The following is a 21665-nucleotide window of genomic DNA, read 5'->3' as shown; positions in this document are numbered from 1 at the left end:
CTTTTTAGAATCAATTATTTAAAAATTAGCTTGTAATGGATGCAATATAAACGTCAAATAGAGATTAAGTATTTAACAATTAAACATTTATATAATAATAGTTAATGTTAAGTAATCAATCAGCAAACTTTTGAAAGATTATTTGTTTCTCAGTAATTCCATTGTTGACTTATAAAAATTTTTATTTTGAGTCGAAACATTCAAAGTAACATTCAACATAACTTTCTATAACTTTTTGTACAGAACTACACACTTTTTTTTTTACATCAAATAATAATGTCAGAAGATTTAGAAAATTAAAAACGAATAATCTTTTTAAGAACTTTAAAACTTGTCGTCCTCGTGTGACAGGAAAAACTCACTAAGTACTTTTTAATGAAAAACTTTTAAATAAAAAAAAATAATTCCTTAAATATATATCCCATAATATAGGATATAAAGAAACATAACCAAATATAATTCGAAACATTTTCCGAAAATGAAGTTTTGACATAAAGAAAATTATTAAAACTACTCAAATTTTATCGTTCGTTGTTTAGGTTTTTACTGCCAACCGACGATATTTTCTTTTATAAGCGTTCAAAGCAGAACTATTAACTATAAGAGTGGCCATGTCATGGCTTTTTTAAGTATAAGAGTGTGTTGCAAAACCTTTAATGAAGTTTTGCTTTTAGGTCTTCCATAAATATGCTAGGTTTAGGGTTTTTATATGGAATTTGTACTTTTTATATATTGGTTACCGTGAAAACAAAATTGTAGAAGTGTGAAAGTGTACAAGACTTGTAAAAGACAAAAAACAACACTTAGTGTTGTTTTCTGAAAATCTGTAAACCTAATATTTAGCTATAGTTAAATCTACAACAATTCTTTTTTTTTACCAAGAGTAGCATTTTTATTGACAGATTTGTAAAAGCTTATAAACGCTATTGTTTATTTAAACCTTTTACTTTATACAGCGATTAATGTAATCAAATATTTATGCAATCAAACGAGTTTATTCTGAACTCGTGATACTCAGTTTTTACTGCGGATGAATAGGCTAAGTTTATGTTTGTTTTATATTAAAATTTCTGCGGGTGAGTTTTAAGACGAATTTAACATTGGTTGATAAAACCAAGAATTTCGTAAGAGACCATTATTTAGTTCTTGAAATTTATTAAAGGCAGAAGATAGTACGACTCAAAATGATACTTTAACAAATATACAGGCCAGATATCATACTGATTGATAACTGTTCCGAACCAAACCCCCAGTCGATGTAGCAGCATTCCGTTGCATGTTCTCTCTAAATCAGTAAATCAGTCGATGTAGCAACACTCCCTAAACCAGTATGTTCGGCATTTTCTTGAAAACTCAAAACCTCATTTTGAGTCAGACTTTTGCATACCAAAAATTATCAACATCCCCCTTTTATAGTTTAATTTATTTCTAATAACGTCAAATTTAACTCTATTTTATAATGACTTATAAGTTACGTTTGCTAGCTTATAGTTACGTTTGATACATATAGTTCGCAAACTAGGTTTTTATAGCGTTTCTCAAGAAACAATTTTATGCAAAAACCTAGATTTTTGAAGATAATAGTTTAATAAAAAGTAATTCTAAAGGTTTTAACAACAGAGTAATTGTTTTAGCAACGTAATGATAAATTAGTATTCGAAATGTTTTTCAGTTAAAGTTTTAACAAACTTAAATGATATCACATAAATCTTTAAAGTAAGTAGGTTAAAATTTAAAGACACGAAACAGTTAATATTTAATTAGTTTTTGAGTCGACGACACCGGGAGGAACAGGCGGCACTAGCCCCCACTTTTTTTGTAAAGAGCCTTTCATTATTTTTTTCTTAGAACATGGCGGATGAGCATTTAACTAGAAAACTCACGCCTCCATCCTTACCAATGTCGCCTATCTGATCAAAGGCGGCATCGAACATCTAGGTTCTGAGCTAGGCTACTTATTTATTATAAGACTTTTTATTACCTGAAAACAGCCATATACAAAGGTTTTCTAAGAAATTAAAAACAAAGAAAAATATCATGTTTTCAATGTAAAAATCTTTATTTTTCACTGACTCGCTTATCACACGTATTTACAAACTTTGATAAACTGCATTCGTCATCTAAGATAACATTTCAACTCGTTTAAAATAAAAAGACATTTCATTTTTTTCGCATAACGCGACTTCAGTTAAAAATTAAATTATTAACAAAAGCTTTGGATTTAATTTAAAGCAAAACAAAAGGAAAATGACTTTGATTTTGTTTGCTTGAAGCGCAAAGAAAAGAAAATTAACAAAAATCATCACGAATGCTTAACATCATCCAATAAAAAGTCTCGCTACCAATAAAAAGCCTCGTTTACAAACGCACACTTAGATCACACTGTATCAAATAACTTTTTTTGTTTTATAAAAAATAACGTTAAATAAATCTTTTTTCACTCTCTCGCTACGCTACACGACACGGATATTTTTGGTTTTCTCTAGAAAACATTGCAAAAAATAGTCCTCTTTATATTATATACTCATCCACAGACAGATATCTTTCGAATATGTACATAGTCATTAAATAGTTAAATCATCCTGCATTTCTTCACCGATTTCGTGCGGATTTAGAATACCAGGTACATCTTTTTGCCTCTTTCGTTTCTCCTCTTGAGCAATACGAAGTTGTTGTTCACGTTCGTCTAAGTACAGATCGCTGCAATCCTCACCCTGGAACTCCTGAAACGACCAACAATAGAATATACAACTAAACAATCAAAGGCACATTAAAAAACATCAAACCGAAAAACTTCGAAATCATTAAACCAAAAACTAAAAAGGTAAAGTTCACCTTAATTTGCACTAAGAAATCGCGCAAATGTTCTTTAAATTGAGCGATGTTTTGATCGAGGTCGAACAACCCTTGGACAAATAACTTTATTTGTGGGCTGGAAAATAAAAAAAATTAAAATTGAATTAAAAATTTATATGTATTATATTTATATATAATATATATTCTTATTTATACTATATTTATATACAATATATATACTTGAAAAATTATAAAATAACGCTGCAATGGGGCAGAATAGGGTCATGACTAGTCATTTGACAAAAATGAAAACAAGCAAGAGAAAATAACCACTGGAGTGAACTATTAAGGTTGCAGTTTTAAAATTTTGAGATTTATTTTTCAATAATTCTTTAACTTTAGGATGGTAGCTATTTTTCAGTAATTATTTACTATAACTTTTTGTTTAATTGAGCTCACGAAGATACAGATTCGATTTTTTTTACTCAGCCCTCAGAATTAGAAAAATAAAATCACTACACAGTCAAAGTATAGCGACATAAATTACTAAAAAATGTTGTTAACCTTTAAATTGTTTCACCGAACAACATATTGCTACCATTATGTATAAAATTGGGTCTTGTTAAAATGTTTGTGAAAATTACTAGACAAAAACTGTAATGCTATGACAAAATTTTTAAAACTGAATTCTGCAAAAGAAACAAATTTTGTCAGACCATATATTGTAAAATTCAAGAAAAAAACAAAACAAAAAACTTACTGTTGTAAATGAGGAAAAGCTTGCTTAAACAAAGCTGCAGCATATTCTTTTATATAGAGCTGAAATTAAAAAATTTATTGTGTTCAACTAAATATTAGCACAGGAAGTAAAAAGAAAATTACGATTCGTTTTAATACCTCATTAGACATTCCCCCTTGTACTTGAGTAGGATTAAACAATGGTACAGTTATACCATTGTTTTCTGCAATGGTAAACATATGTGATAATATTGATGCATGTTTGGTAAGACCTAAAACAAATTTGACGTAATGTAATTCAATGTAAATCGTTGAAAATGAATTCGTATAAGTATCTTTGAGATCACTAAGAATATAAAACTATTTAATACTGCAATGTTTGAATATAAAAAATAAATAAAATATTTTTGTTAATATAAAATAAAAAAATGTAATTCATGAAAACTTTACCTGCGGTATGAGAGCTATCCGTTACAACCGAAAATACATGCTGTAATATCATAATGTAATACTGCTGGTAAAATACTTGCGCTGCTTGTGGGTGTTTTTGAATGTTTAACAAAATACCCAGTAAAATTTCAAGACCTTAAAATATATATATATTATAATATATATATATATTATAATATATATATATTATAATATATATATATTATAATATTATTTATTATAATATATATATATATATATATATATATTATAATATATATATAATAATAATAATATATATATATATATATATATATATATATATATATATATATATATATATATATATATATATTAGTAGTAGAAAATCACTTAACAAAAATCTTTTCCATTTAACACTGTGTTTCATCAACAAAGATTCATCAGAAATCTTTCTGTTTCTGATGAATCTTTGTGGATGAAACACAGTGTTAAATGGAAAAAATTTTTGTTAAGTGATTTTCTACTACTAATATAATTGCTCTGTTCTTTTAAGAACATTGAGCACTCTATTGTGTAGAATACTTTTTAAAGTTGTTTAAATATATATATATATATATATATATATATATATATAAATATATATATATATATATATATATATATATATATATATATATATATATATATATATATATATATATAAATTTGATGTATTTTATTTAAAGAAAACTCTAAAACTAAAGAGGAAAAAAGAATCAATAAAGACAGCAAATAAATATTTAAAAATGCAAAAAACAAACCAATATCTGCTACATTTCGCATAGTGTGTTTGAATGCCCAAATAACAGAATCCAAAACGAGCTTAAACTGAGGAGGAGCAAGAGCAATCAAGGCTAAAAAATATTGAATAAAATCAATAAATTAGGATCAAGCATATTTCAAACTTATTAAAGGCTTTCAAAGAAAAGTGTAAAAAAATAAATAAATAATAATAATTACCAGGAAAGCAACGCTGATTAACTGCTTGTAAAAGAATAAAAAAGTTTGTTCGATGTTCAGGAAATTGTTCAAAGTCCTATAACCAAAATGTTTGTTTAATGTCCTCAGATTAGTGGTGTCAAAAAATGTTATACAGTATACTTTGCGGTAAACACTTTTTACAGTTATTCTAAACAATCATTCCAAAGAACAATTTATTTCATTGATAACTTCTTTTTCTACTTTATAAATTCTGATTGATTTTGTTTTAGCGGAGTAATTAACTCTAACTGTACTAATTAAATCTAATTAACTCGAAATAATTCTAATTAATAAAATAATTGTTCCAAACCCATAATTAAAAAATTAAAAAAATAAAACAGTTTAGTAAAATAACAACGTTTATATTAAATCTACAAAAAAAGCAATATAAAAGTAATACCTTGTTTATCATATTAAGCGTACATTCAAAAACGGCATCAAACATCAATGGAACTTCTTCGACTACATGATTCTAAAAATTTTTGTTTATACACTTTTGTTATTTTATATAGTTAAGTTTACTAAATCTATCTGGTGAAAAAATCCATTTATATATATTTAATATATATATATATATATATATATATATATATATATATATATATATATATATATATATATATATATATATATATATATATATATATACATATATATATATACACACACAGGGTGAGGCATAAAGGAAAAACGTTTTTGAAGTGGCTATAACTCACCACTAGGTGGAATGAGAGATGTGAGATAGGCGGGGTTATGTGTGTGAGGTCTAAGCATTTGTTTTATTTTCGTTTCAGTTGAAGCTATGGAGCCGTGGACGATAGAACATTGCATTTTAGCGTACGACAGTTTCGTCAAGAATAACAAGTCTATCACAGCCGTTCAACGTGAGCTTCGTCGTCATTTCAATATTCACAGAAATTAAGCTGTTTCCGCTCGTAACACTATCCTACATTGGGTTGAAGCACTCCGTACTCACGAGGTACACTAATGAACAAAAGACCACCAGGGGCTCCACGAACGGCATGTACCCCTGAAAATGTGGAATGTATCAGGCAAGCCATGCTGCGCAGTCCCAGTCAATCTGTTTGGAAACATTTCTCCAAACTTGTCCTCACTAATCGTTCGGTAAGGCGTATTTTGCACTTAGACCTGCATTTTCACCCCTATAAATTGGCCATTGTGCAACAGTTGGAGCGCAGGGATTACGCAGCGCGACTGAATTTCGCACATGAGATGGAAGCAATTATTTTATTCATGAGTGATGAAGCTCATTTCCATGTCATTGAAATGGTAAACAAGCAGAATTGCCATTATTGGGCCTCTGAAAATCCGAAAGAATTACCGTCCTTTATGCCTCACCCTGTATATATAGATAACATAGCTAGATAGGGCCATTGCCTTTTGATAAATTTTGTTCTTAAGGTTTTCGTTCAAAACCTAAATAAAAACCGTAATTTTCTAAACAAAATTTGTAGCAAAATTAACTTTTCTGCTACTTGCCTGATGATTGTGAAAACACAAACTTAGAGTTGCATAACTATATTATCTATATTATTATACACATTAGCTATATGCTAATTCCTGGTTCTGCGGGTAACAGTAACATATTTATTTATATACATATAACTTTAGTGTAACTATCAAGCATTCTTAATATATACAATAGTTATATGATATAATATGATTTTTCTATAAGATTTACTATAACATATTTATGTGAGCACTTGCTCACTTTTTTTTGCTTATCTAAATAGATAATAGAGCAGCACTCCACTGCAAGTCAGGCTATTTGTCAGTCAATATGACAATATGATGTCACACTGCTCACCTAAATCAGCAGCATAAGATATATACAGTATTGGACAAAAAAAGGGCAACCAAATAATGCTAATTTAGTTTCTTATATAAAAGTGCTGCATTTTTTCAATTTAGAGAATTAACTATGTAACTGTTTAGAGACAAAGTTCTTCAAGTTTTATTCATCACAAAGTTCATTATTTGTACACGAAAATTAATAAATAAATGAAAAGTATTAAAAAAAGTTGAATTCCTTCTAGACAAAACAAGTGCAACTCGACAAAATGTTGACCAAGCTGTATTTCGCTATCAATATTTCGTGGCGAACCCTTTGTTGTCGATCACAGCCTTACATCTTCGAGGCATAGATTCGATCAGGTGATCAATGAAACTTTGTGAAATCGCTGCCCAGGCCTTTTGGATTTGTTCAAACAGTTGATCCTTATTACGAACACCTTCACGATTAATTAGCAGTTGAAGATCTTGCGCAGGTTCTTGATAGGGTTGAGATCCGGAAATTGAGGCGGCCAATCCATCACCAATAGGTGGTTGTCTTGAAACTACTGCTTGACTACTTTTGCAGTGTGTTTTGGATCGTTGTCTTGCTGAAAAACCCATTTTATTGGCATATTCCATTCAGCATGAGGTAACATAACATCTTTCAGGATATTTTTATACATGAAACGGTCCATTATTCCATAGTTTCGATGTATTGGACCTAGACCGTTAGCAGAAAAACACCCCCAGACCATGCTTCATGGTCTTATGGCAGTAACGTAAATGGAGGCGTTTTCTGGCCGGTCGACGTACACAGCAAATGCCATCGCTCCCAATGATGTTGAACTTTGATTCATCACTGAACAGGACAGTTCACCATTTTTGCACATTCCAGTCAATATGAGATGTAGAAAACAGGAGTCTTTTCTTCTGGTTTTTTAGTGAAATCAGCGGTTTTTTTGCAGGGCGTCGAGAAAACAATCCGGCTTCAACATCACGTCGTCTGATTGTTCGGTCCGATACAGGCAGCTCTAATTGCTTTTGTATCTCGACTGATGATATCCAGGGATCCTTCTTGACGGATCTGACGATCATAAAATCCTCTCTAGAAGTAATGGAACGCGGTCTTCCACATTTGCTATCTGCTGCCAAATTCCCTGTAGAACGATATTTTGAACATAGTCTTGATACGGTCCATTTTTTCACGCCACATTTATCACAAATACTTTTTTGTGACATTCCACTTATGTAATCGCCAATAATTTTCTTTCTTACTTCCAATCCAAGACTGTCGGGAGCCATTTTTGCACTTGAAGTCATAAAAATAATAAAAATAAATAATCACGCTTGTCAAAGCTTACACGCTTGTTAAAGCTTACCGTGTTACATTTACCTTGTGATGATACAATAATGCTCTGTGGAACACAACGTCTTGGTTGGATGTGGTCTTGCATTTATGTTCTTCGATAAAACACTTTGATAAAACTCACTTCAATAAACTGTCTTGATAATACTGACTGATTGACTTCCATATACTGACTGAATTACATGTCGATTTACATGTCTCTTATATAGTAAAATGAACTTGTGTGAACCTGTTCTTGAAGATTCTAGATTCTTTTTGATGTTCTGGAAGAGACTAGCTTCTTTTTGATGCTTCTGGAAGCTTCTGGATGTTTCTGGATACTTCTGGATGCTACTTCTGGAAACTTCTGAAAGCTTCTGCATGCTTCTGGAAACTTCTGGATACTTCCTTTAATTATTAAAAAACTTCCGTGACGTTGACACGGACCAGACTTAAGAAAATGAAACAAACCAAAAAAGTTGCACTTGTTTTGTCCGCTGCAAAATGGATCTTGTCAACGAAATTCTGCCTGTGTGCTATCACCTGTCAGCTGATTGCTCATGTTATGACATATAGCATGCTATGACTCCAGAACTGTTTTAGCTGTGGAAGTATAGCTTGATTTGTTTTTAAGACATGTAAAATCAGGAACACTTTTTAGCATTGTTCGATGTTGGTTGCAAATGTTTTGTCCAATACTGTATATGTGTGTATATATATATATATATATACAGTGGTGTGAAAAATATTAAGACCACCAAGAAAAAAAGCTTTTTTTTTAGTTTATACCACTTTTTAGATTCTAAAAAAGTTGCAGCACTACTTTATTTTATTATAAACGTGCTGTGGGTGTGGCTGAGTATTGAAATTATTAATTTTAATTTTAATTTATTAACTTTTATTGTAGAGTTATGTGTTTTAGTAAACATTTGGTATATTTTGCCTTGTGAAATGTAAGTTGCAGACAAGTGAATATGTATGGTTCAAACGAACTATAAGTGATTTTTGTTAGATTATTGCTGTTGTTAGTGATACAGTTTAATATTTTTCTGATTTTAAATATGTGATTTTGATTATTTAAGCATTTTTTTTTGTCAGATTATATTATATTTTCAAAATATGGGTAAAGTTGCTGACCCTAGTCCCAGAAAGCGAGGCAAAGTTGAAGCATTATTAAAGTTGGAAACATTTTCACAACGGGAAATTGCCAAGAGATGTGGACTAAGTAAAACAGCAGTTTTTACCATCAAGAAACGATTGGACTTTGGTTTTACATCCTCTCCAAGACGTTCCACTTCAGGACGAAAACCAGTCATGACGCCACATGCAAGAAGGGTTCTGCTTGCAAACGTTCGAAAAAACAGAAGAATGACCAGCAAGCAGCTCCAGGGTGTGCTGCAGGAGCACCAGATCAATGTCTCAACAAGTTGTGTTCGGAGATGGCTGATACAAGATGGATTTGTAGCACGTCGACCGCGCAAAAAACCGCTCTTGACCAATGCTCAACAAATGCGACGGCTGCAATGGGCCATGGATCACAAAGATTGGACCACAGAACAATGGAGAAAGGTATTTTACCCTTTACCATTTTTTATATAAGAGCTTACAATCATGTACTTTAAGTTGAAGCAAAATGTAACATATTTTTTCATATAATAATGATGTTTAATATCATTACCCACTAGTGCAATTGTTTTATGTATCGAACATTGTAGCAATGGCTATGTTTATTGCATGAATTCAAAATGAATTGAACATGTAACCAGTGATTACAGGATGTTAATCTAATGTAAGCTCAAGGCTTTTACAGTGTGTTTGTATTTTTAGGTTTGCTTTAGTGACGAGTCTATGTTCGAGATACTCGATGATAAATGTCAGTACGTGCGCCGTCGTTCTGGGGAAGAATTTCATCCGCAATGTCTGGTAAAGACCGTCAAGCATCCTACCTCAGTAATGATATGGTCAATGATAAGTTCCCATGGTGTAGGAGCCCTTAGAATTGTTGAAGGCAGAATGAATCAACATCAATACATCAACATATTAGAGAAAAGCCTTCTACCTCAACTTCCAATTCATTTTCCTGATGGTGATTTCATCTTCCAACAAGACGGTGCACCGTGTCATCGGGCACTCTCTGTTACAAACTTTTTGAATCGTAATAATGTTCCTATCCTACCATGGACTGGTAATTCACCTGATATGAACCCGATAGAAAACTTGTGGATGATAGTCAAAAAGAGAATTGCCGACAGAAAACCAACAACAAAAGTCGCATTGATTGAGGCGCTCATAGAGGTTTGGACACATGATCCAGAAATACAAGACATGTGTCCAAGACTGATTGATGGAATGCCTAAGAGGGTTGAAAAACTTATTGCAGCTAGAGGAGCATCCACAAAATACTGAACTATGCCCATTTTATGACATTGTGTGCGTGTCTTTAAAGGAAATATTCAAAAAATTTACTTTTTCAACAATGGTCTTAATAATTTTCACACCACTGTATATATATATATATATATATATATATATATATATATATATATATATATATATATATATATATATATATATATATAAAATATGAATTTAACTTTAAGAATGTTAAATAAAAAATGGAATTTTTTTTGATTTTGAAATTATTAAATGTGAAGATTAGAAATAAAATTTACTAAAAAAATGGAATAAGAAATTAATAAAAAAAACTAGACATTTTTAGATTTCTTGTCAAAAAATTTTCATGACATCATATACGGAAACTCTTATGAATTAAACCTGCTTGTATTAAATTAATCAAGCCTCAATATTTCAGTGTATATAAAAGATTTCGAGATACAAGCAAAGTAGAGAAGGCAAGCTTCAACTAAAACAACAAGTTTGGTTTTTATTAATATATATTTATTATTAAATCTTTATCAAAAGAATTCAGTTCAAATATTTTTTTAAATATGAACACAACATGTGCTGGGAGTTGGTAATCCCTTTGAACATCTGATGCTTGCGATTTTCTATTAGACAAACATAGTCCTAATTTTCTATTAGACAAACATAGTCCTAATCAGTGGGACTAATGTTTTAGAAAAAATTGTTATAAAATTCATGATACACATATAATCCATTAAATCATTTTTTTTTAAATGAAAACTTCTTATCTTAGACTGCAACGATTTACACTTAAAAAAATAAGCCTTCTATAAAATTGAAATCAACTATTTTATTAAGCATTGTATTTTCATATTATTTTAATGTTATTTTAAAGAAAATGATTAAATTGCATCTTATGAAAGTAAAACTTTACAAAAAGATTGGGTGCTTACAAAAAAAACCTTTAAAAGGAAATGCAACTATTATTTCCATAAAAAGTAGCTTCCATTAAAACATTCCTGCTTTTAACAAATTTGCTTTGAGATTTTTTGAAGCTTTTCATAAAAACACATACTTTTTAAAAGCCTTTCCTTGGAAAAATTTTTTAAAAGCTTTTCATGAAAATAATTTAAACAAACATTAAACCCTTTTTATGCATTATTACCTGGAGCTTGTTAACCACAGTTGCAAGTGTGTTTAAAACTTCAGCCTCTCTTGCTTGAGGAACGTTTTTATTATAGTCTTCCAGAACAGTGGACAGTAAAGGAGGTATAAAGTTATCTTTAACCTAAAAGAAATAACGAGAAATAATTATAATTAAAAACAAAATAAAAAAAGATTAAAGAATAATTTTTTAATTTACAAAAGACTTACAAGTTTAGGATCAGTTGACTTGTTCACCCAACAATTAATTAAGTTTAAAGTTTCTTTTTTTACTCCACGCATTGATTTTATTAAAGACTGTTTTGTTACTCCTTCGCCTGAACAGATATATAAATTCTTTTATATGTATATGTATGTACAAACCCACACATATGAATGAATATATATATATATATATATATATATATATATATATATATATATATATATATATATATATATATATATATATATATATATATATATATACATACACACACATCAAGGCCTAATTTAATGGTCGGACATCGCCGCCCGTGGACTGTTTTTGAGATCTAATTTATGGGGGCAACCAACCATTATTCATTTTTAATGAAAAATGCCCTCCTTTTAGAGGTCTCAAGAATGGTCCAAGGGGCAGCAATGTCCGACTGTTAAATTGAGCCCTGACATATATATATATCTACACATATATATATCAATCTTCGGAATTAGAAAAATGAAGTTAGCAATAATTTGCCAACCTCAATTTTTTAGAGGTCAGCATCAGGTCAGCAAAAAAAAATTGATACAAAGGTCTTACTATAAAACATTGAAACAAGGTTGGCAATGTGTGTGTGTGTGTGTGTGTGTGTGTATATATATATACACACATATATATACACATACACACACATATATACAACCTTCGGAATTATGAAAAATGAGGTCAGCAATAATTTGCAGACCTTAATTTTTTAGAGGTTGGCATCAGGATGGCAAAAAAATTTGATACAAAGGTCTTACCATAAAACATAGAAACTAGGTTGCCAATTTTTTGCTGCACTCAAACACTTTAAGATCAGCATTGCCGAATGCCGACCTTAATTCCGAGGGTTGTATATATATATATATATATATATATATATATATATATATATATATATATATATATATATATATATATATATATATATATATATATATATATATATATATATATATATATAGAGAGAGAGAGAGAGAGAGAGTGAGAGGTATATATATATAGAGGCTGGTGGCGTGTGCCAAGTGTGTAATGCACACAGGCGGCAAATTTTAAGATCAACGTTAAATGAAAATTTGCCAAAAAAATTCTTTGTACTGATAAAAATTATTATATATATATGTAAAACATTACATCGATATTTCAATATTTAATTTTTGCAAACAATTTACTTATAAAAATGTCTCTGAAGAAAGTTCCGGGACTCATTTTTGCTTATTCAGCATATTTTAGTACCAATAGAATTTCTTTCTTTGAATTGGCGGGTTTTCAATGTTTTTATCATAATAGCTTTATTATTATAGTTGATCAGTTGTTTAAACATGTTGGTATTTTTTTTTAATAATATGTTTAACAATAATTACAAAAGTATTAAATATTGTCTAACGAGTTTTTAATTAAAAATTTCATTTAGAAGGGAGAAACTTTTTATAACTTTTATTGTTATTAAATTCCTTGAAAATGGATAAAAGAAAAAAGTTGTCCGGTTTTCAGTATCATCTGAAACGGCTAAAGAATTAGGAAGAACATGATAAAAACCAAACTAAACTAGATACTTTTTTAAGTTCAGAAACATTTTTAGCCCCAACAATGATTCTGATATAAAAACTTTGTATAGCCCCAACAATGATTCTGATAAAAGCAACTTTTGAATGAAATTGATCGATGGGATAATGTTTTAAAAAGGATAATTTCCATAATCATTATGATGGCATCACAAAACATAGCATTTAGAGGTTCATCTGATAAACTGTCTGAATAAAACAATGGAAATTTCCTAAAAATAGTTAAACTTATGGCAGAATTTGACCCAATTATGGAATATCATGTCTCCAAAGTAGGGGAAAATCCAAACAAAACTCATTACTTAAGCAAAAATATCCAAGAAGAAATTGTTCAGTTAGTGACTCGTGCTACTAGAGAGGAAAGCCAAATACTACTCCATTATTGCGGATTGCACACCAGATGCCAGTCATCAGGAACAGTTAACTCTTATTATACAATATCTAGTCATAAAAAACATAACGATTCAGTGCTTGTTGACATCCGAGAGAGTTTCTTAAATTTTATTATTATTGATGATACCACAGGTTTGTTAATTTTTGAAATTTTCCTGATTTTTTTGATGTAATATATGTTAAAAGTTAAGAAACATATTTAAACAAAATTTAATTTTACAGGTCATGGATTGGAGCAAAAAATTGTGGCTTCATTGAATGAAAATAAACTTCCACTTGAAGATATGAGAGGTCAGGCATACGACAATGGTGCAAGTATGAGAGGCAAAAGAAGGGCTTACAAAAAATTTTTTTAGATAGAAATAAACGAGCACTCTTTGTCTCTTGTACAGCACATTCACTTAATCTTGTTGTTGTTGATTCTGTAAAAGTTGGATTGGAAATTGTGACACTTTTCGGAATTATTCAAAGCTTTATAACTATTTTCCGGTTCCACAAAACGTTGGAGTATTTTAGAATCGAAGTGTCCATCACTTACAGTTAAATCTTTAAGTGATACAAGATGGGAGAGTCACATCAGAGCTGTAATGAAGCATTGCGTGAAGTTGCCAAAAGTGATTGCGATGGAGCCACAAAACTATCAGCTGAATCCATTGCTGCTAAAATGGATACTTTGGAATTCATAAGTGGAATTGTTATTTAGCATGATGTATTGAACAAAATAAACTGCACAAACAAAATTATTCAGTCAAGTTCATCAAATGTCAAAATTTCCATTGAAGTATTAAAATCCACTGTAGCATTTTTGGAATCCAGTTACAATCATACTAAATTTGATGAGTACGTTACCACAGCAAAAATTTTGGCAACAACTTCGGGTCTAACATTCGAGTTTACCGATCTGTCAACTGAAAGAGTCAGGAAGAAAAAAAAGTTTTTCGACGAAGTTGAAACAAACCAAGTTCCTGTTTTAGATTCCAGATCAAAATTCAAAAAAAATTTCCTTGACATACTTTTCAGCCGTGCCATTAAATCTATGAAGCAGCGTTTTGAAGACTTTAGAACAACCATGTCTCCTTTTCAGTTCTTATTTGAAATTCCGAAAATTTCGAAAACATGAAAGAAGGTATATTGAGTGATAATTGTAATTTGTTGGAAGAAACTTTAACCGACAAAGACGAAAAGGATATTTCTGAAGATGACTGAACTTTGTTTGTTGTCACGAAAAACAGATAAAAAAAATCCACTTGATGTTCTAACATTTATATTTACACGTGATCTTGAAGAAATATTCCCCAATACTTGTATTGCATTGAGAATCTTACTAACAGTTCCAGTCACTGTCAAGGCGAAAGATCTTTTTCCAAACTAAAGTTGATCAAAAACTATTTACGATCAAACATCAGTCAAGATAAGCTGAACGGACTTTCGATTATTTCTATTGAGAGCAAAACAACAAAGTCATTAAATACGAGGGAGCTGAGACTTGAATTTGCTCAAATTCAAGTCTCAGCCAGAAAGCCAGCATAGTGCCACTTCCAAAACAATAAAAAAATTATAATTTAGGTTTCGATAAATTTTCAAATTTTCCATACTTTTATTTTAAACTTAAAATTTCGATTATATTTTCATTTTTTATATGTATAAAAAAGTAGTCAATAGTGTATGAATTTAATGATAAATACCAGAAGTTAATATGAGTTTAATTATTTTTCCAATTTGGAATAATGATTTTTTCTTTAATTAGAGTGACTCTTTATTGAGATTTGAAGAGGAATTTTTATATTTTTGCTTTCATTTTTTTGTATAAATATAACACTCTACTCACCTTACTTAAATAGACCATTTTAGATAATATTTTAAATATAAAAGTATAAAGGTTATAAACTGCTGTTAGGGCAACTTTTGCCCAATCAACACTATGAAGATGAAAATTTCATTCATTTATGCCGATTGTTGTTCTCTGATATTTTAAAAAGGCTAATTAAGAATTAAGGCGGCATTTTTTTTTGCACACACTAAGAAATACCTGAGAGCCCGCTCTGTATATATATATAAATACACACACATACATATAACTTAAATTGCTTGTTTAGATGAGTACTCTGACATCATACTGAAATAGCCTGCTACTGGGGACTTCACTACATACATTGACTGACAAATAGCTTGACTTGCAGCGGAGTGCTGCTACATCAACTGAGGGCTTGGCATGAGGCAGCAATCCTTTATTTCATTATTCTTTGTTTTTTTCTTCTTTTTCTAAAAGCACGGTATGCTATAAAGATAAGCAAAACTAGTGAACAAATGCTTATCTAAATAGGCTATAGAAGATATATCTATGTCTACAGTGGCTTGCAAAATTATCAGACTTAACAGGAAAAAAAACAAAATTAAGTAGTAAATATGATTTTTGGGGATTTTTTATCATTTAAGGAGGTTTTACTATAGATAAATAAAAATCAATGTTTTTTCAAAAACAAATACATATATTTAACAGATAATAATAAAAAATAATTTTAAAAAATTAAATAGAATTAAATTAAATTAAAGAATTAAATAGCTAACATTTGTATGATGTCACTTTGCTGCAACTATGCTTTGTATGCGCTGTGGCATACTCATAATACACTTTTAACCATTGTTTGCAGCTCCACACTGTGGTTCTACACATATATCAGTTTTTCAATCAACTCATACTTCATTGTTATTGTGATTTTGGCTATTTTCTGCTTAAGCAGCTCCCATACATTCTCAATCAGATTTAAATTCCAGAGAATTTTCAAGCCAATCCAAGACATCAATGTTTTTTTCTTTCAAATTTTTTAAAATGGTTTTAGCCTTGTGACAGTGTCCCATTATGCATAAAAATGTACTTTTCTTCATTTAGGAACCATTGTACCAACTGTGATATTAGTCTATCATTAAGAATTTCCTGATACTGATCTTGCCTCATTGTCCCTTTTATTATATGCAGGCTTCCAGTACCTTCAAAATTATTTACCAACCATACCATGACAGATGTAGGATGCTTTAGGGTTGGTACAATGCAATCTGAGTGAAATTTTTCACCTACTCTTCTAACAAAGTTAGATTTGTCACTCATGACCTGAAAAATGCTCTTATCAGAAAAACAAACCTAAAGCATACACAAATAAGGTTTAGAAAGATACTAAAACCAAGTTAAATTTTACAATTAAAGATTTTTATACAGCATTACTTTTTTCCAGTCATCCTCTGTGAAGTTTTTTTTTTTGCCTAGTTTAAATATTTCTTCACCATAATGGGTGTTAACTTTGGTTTACATGCTAGTTGACATGAAGTTAAACCTAATTCTTTAAGATGTCTCTGGACTGTCCATTGAGAAATATCAGTTCCTTGTTCATTGACAATTTTGATCAATAAGTTGACAAGGTGTTTTCTTTATTTACAAGCAAGTTGTAAAGGTATGTCAAAATCAAGTTTTTGCTACACTCTCTTCACTGTGCTTTGAGAAATGTTGAGTATCTCAGCTATCTAATATTGTGACATGCTTGTATTTTTTAATAATCCACAAATTCACCTAGTTTTTGTGGAGAAATATCACATGCCCCCTTTGCTAAAAAAAGATAATATTTGCCCAAAAAATAAAGAAAAAACATTTAATAAGACTGTGTACTTATCCATTAAAAAAATCATTTTATGTACTTTTGTTTCAAAAATGTGAGTATTAAGATATACATACCTTTGTGATTAATAAAATAAACAATGTTCATAATTACAAATTCTAATAATTTTTTTGTAGAAAGAAAACTTCACACAACCGTTCTGTTTAAACTGACAAAATATGGTTAGAATGACAGCAAAAGATATGAGCAATGTTGTTACTAATGAAGTAACAAATTTGGCAGCATTTCCAAAGTAAAAAATAATGAAAGAGAAAAAGATTATGCAAGGAGCAAAGGTTTTTAGTGGTGTTTTTTTAGTTTTTTTTACTAAGTCAGATAATATGGCAAGCCACTGTATATCTATCTATTTATACATATATAAATTAGTAAAAAACACTTGTCTAACTTTTATCTTCTACTTAAAGTTTCACCTTTGCTGGATCATCAGGAAGATGTACTCTTCCTGATGATCCAGCAATGGTGAAACTTTAAGTAGAAGATAAAAGTTAGACAAGTGTTTTTTACTAATTTATTATTGCTATTCACTCTATTTGTACTAAAATGCACTAACATAATTTACACACACACACACACACATATATATATATATATATATATATATATATATATATATATATATATATATATATATATATATATATATATATATATATATATATATATATATATATATATATATATATATATACACACACACATAGACACTTCATGTAATTTTTTTTTCCTAGTGATTTAGTAAAAACTTGTAATATGATAAACATGTGTATAAATATTTCACACTTAAAAATTTATGTCACTATTTAATCATGGTAGAATCAGTATCATTAAGAACATGAAAACAAGTGGATCAAAGTTTTCTGAATATATAGATCCTGCAAAAGATACTCTTGTATTAGAGTTAACAGCACTAAGAAATCTTCTTAGATATGGTCTGTTTTTACAAGAAACAAATTATCAAAATAATAAAAATTATCCTTAAAAATACTTAATGAAAGATATTTAACCAAAGTAATCTTACCCCTCTAAAGTAGCTTTATTTGCTGTTGACACAACTGTGTACTCCAGCTTTGACAAATAGTCATTATTGCTTCAACAAGGCAGCTAATCTTGAATGTGACAACTTAGGGCTAACAATTGCTGGAGAATTTTACTCAAACAAAAATCAGATGTTAAATGCTAATTTTTTTTTCTCAACATTTTTGCTTCCAACAAGGCTGCAAGCAACCACTATTAGAGTTGGAAGTTACTGGAAGAGAAAAGATGAAAATTGTAGAGGAAGATAATGATTAATAGATTGCAAATTATATAAATCAGGAAAGCAAGATGAAGGAAGCGAATTCCAAAAAACTGATGTTCAAGGAAAAAAATAGACAAATAAGAGTTTTTGGAGCAATTAGAAACACTTACAGAAAAAGGATGAGACTTAATTGAATGACAAGTAACAGTAGAATGAATTCTAGTAGATGGCACAAGAGACGCTAGCTCTTTAGAACAGTACCCATTATAGTATTTGTTGAAAAGAGAAAGAGGAGCAACATTACGACAATATGATAATGGTTGGAGGTTGGCTGCAAGAGCAGTTCTAACTATGTTTATAATGCGTTTTTGCACCTTGTCTAAAAGAGAAAGTGCATCATTAGAAGATCTGCCCCAGATATGGCAACAGTATTCAATATGGATTTGAGATTTATAGAGATAGAGAATAGAATCCAGAATAAGAAAGTGTCTAGCTCAATAAAAAGATGCAACCTTAGCAGATGCTAATTTTGCAACGGATTTGATATATGGTTTCCAAGAAAGATTGGAAGTAAGAGTTAATTCTAGAAGATGAAGGGTAGATGACTCATCGAGTACATTACTGTTCATGAATATATAGGAAGATCTAAATTATTGTGATTACAATTGGCTGAAAAAAAATTGAGTTTTATCTGAATTAAAGTTCACCAGCCACTATGAGCCCCATGTTGTAGCAGAAGTTAGATCCTTTTCAATCTCAAACGCCCCCTCCAAGCAATCCGAGCGAGTTGGCTTTTTATCACGACAAGAATAAATGGTAGTACCATCAGCAAACAATGCCACCTTAGATGTCAAAATATTTGGAAGATCGTTAATGTAAATTAAAAAGAGTATAGGGCCAAGGATTGAACCTTGAGGAACCCCTGAAGTTACAGAAAATGAAGAAGAGTGCTGTCTATCGAGGACAACTTTTATACTACGATTGGAAAGAAAGGATTCAATAATCTTAAAGATGTTACCAGATACACTGTAAGAAGGAAGCTTAAGGAGAAGACCAGTATGCCAAACTTTATCAAAAGTTTTTAAAATGTCAAGAACGATGGCCTTAACCTCTCCACCTTTATCTAATGCATGATATAACCTATTGGTTATTACTGTTAGCAAATCAGCTGTAGAACGAGAAGATCGAAATCCATATTGATGATCAGTAAGTTATTAGATTCAAGATGAGAGGTTAAGTGTTTGTTAATTAAAGACTCAAAAACCTTGCTTATGATAGGAAGAAGACTAATGGGACGGTAGTTAGACGAATCAGATCGCTCTGCAGAATTTTTGAAAATATGGATAACAAATGCCGCTTTCCAGCAGGCTGGAAAACAAGACTCTGATAAGCACATGTTGAATAGTTTTGAAAGTATAGTTGACAGCTCTAGAGAATACTTCTGCAAGACTATAACAGGTATGTTGTCTGGACCACAAGCTGTAGAAGAGTCTAAGCAGAAAATCACTTTAGACACAGAAGCTGGAGTGATACAAATGTCAAGCAATGGATCGACCTGTTTGTTGACTATATCAGGTAGAACACAACTAGTGGAATCAAGAGATGATATTGATGAAAAGTTCTTAGAAAACCAATTCAGCATTTATTAATTTATATATAAATATCCTTATATGAAATACTGTTATCATATTTGGGCTGGTTCTTCTAATGTCTTTAGACAAGGTCCAAAAAAGCATTGAATACAAACAGTAGGCTGGGGTGAAAATAAACAAGTGTGAACTTCATCACAACAAACCATACTTATTTGCCAAATCATGTATGAAACCAGATGCATTTAAAAAAAATAAAAATGCTTTACTGGAAATGCCCCATTTTGACCCTTAAACATCAGACAGGTCCCTAATATTATAGAAAAAAAATTTCTTTAAAAGTATGTCATGTTGGGTCTCAAATGAAGCGAATTTTTATAAAAATTTCAAAAATAATAATAATTTTGGATTAAGATTATTAGTTTTCATTTAAATGCGTTGAAACTGCCATTGTTTAACATTATTAAAAAAATCAATTTTCTTCACGGTGTTTTTGAGTCAATTTTTTTTAGAGATGTTTTTATAAAACATGATTATTATTTTTAAAATTTTTATAAAATTTTGCTTCATTTGAGACCCAACATGACATACTTTTGAAAAAAATTTTTTCTATAATATTAGGGACCTGTCTGATGTTTAAGGGTCAAAATGGGGCAGTTTCCCATGTCTTATATTATTATTTTTAATATACTTTGTTCATTTACAGTTAGACTCAACAAGATATTCTTTGATAGACCAAACTTTTATTTTCACCCCAGCTTAATAAACAGTGTATAACATAGTTGCTTTGGCTAACTTTATAAACATATAAAAAAATACACATAAGTGTTATTAAGCAGTGGTTAACTCTTTGTCTTCTCTGCTAGAGTTATTGAGTTTAAAACCCAACACATTGTCAAGATTTTATAGAGATGGGAAGGAAAAAGAATAAGAAATAAGTAATCTGTTCTAAAGTAGAAATACATTGTTACATAAACTGACTGAGTTTTTGGAGTTAGACAAGCCGTACAACTATGTAAATATACAACATTAATATACAAAAATATACAAACCTCACGCTGCCAGGTTACCAGTACTACTCTTTATTTGTTCGTGCTATACACGTTCTGATAGTGCATAGCACACAATATAATAATATACAATCATTATATATATAAACAAATACATAAAGATGGTAAGGACAGAAAAGTAAAAAACATCGATGTTGTTAGATCCAATTATAATCATGTAGTAAACTGAAAGTGAAACTTCATTCTCAGGGCTACAATGCATTCACCAATGGCATTTTAGAGAGCCTGATAAAGAGTGACTAGCACCACTTGTCAGGGATGCACCCTTGTGCATTTCTGACAAGTAAA

The 21665-nt window shown here is 30.2% G+C and overlaps 1 protein-coding gene across 2 annotated transcripts in view; it reads right to left on the bottom strand.

The window, feature by feature from the left end:
* Positions 1-2040: 2040 nt before the first annotated feature.
* Positions 2041-21665, bottom strand: part of LOC100214211 (exportin-1) — a 63976-nt gene continuing 44351 nt past the window's right edge. For both annotated transcript variants that reach the window (XM_065804842.1, XM_065804843.1), the window contains exons 25-34: positions 11843-11949; positions 11634-11756; positions 5366-5437; positions 4945-5020; positions 4746-4838; positions 3985-4119; positions 3694-3806; positions 3557-3615; positions 2836-2932; positions 2041-2723 (exon numbers count right to left, since the gene is read on the bottom strand). In XM_065804842.1, coding sequence (XP_065660914.1) covers positions 2565-2723; positions 2836-2932; positions 3557-3615; positions 3694-3806; positions 3985-4119; positions 4746-4838; positions 4945-5020; positions 5366-5437; positions 11634-11756; positions 11843-11949 — 1034 coding nt within the window. In that variant the 3' untranslated portion in view covers positions 2041-2564. The remainder of the gene's footprint in view (positions 2724-2835; positions 2933-3556; positions 3616-3693; positions 3807-3984; positions 4120-4745; positions 4839-4944; positions 5021-5365; positions 5438-11633; positions 11757-11842; positions 11950-21665) is intronic.

The sequence above is a fragment of the Hydra vulgaris genome, chromosome 09, assembly GCF_038396675.1.
Source record: "Hydra vulgaris chromosome 09, alternate assembly HydraT2T_AEP".
Classification (NCBI taxonomy): Eukaryota; Metazoa; Cnidaria; class Hydrozoa; order Anthoathecata; family Hydridae; genus Hydra; species Hydra vulgaris.
The sequence above is the reverse complement of the archived record's forward strand: the minus strand, read 5'-3'. Positions and strand labels throughout refer to the sequence as shown.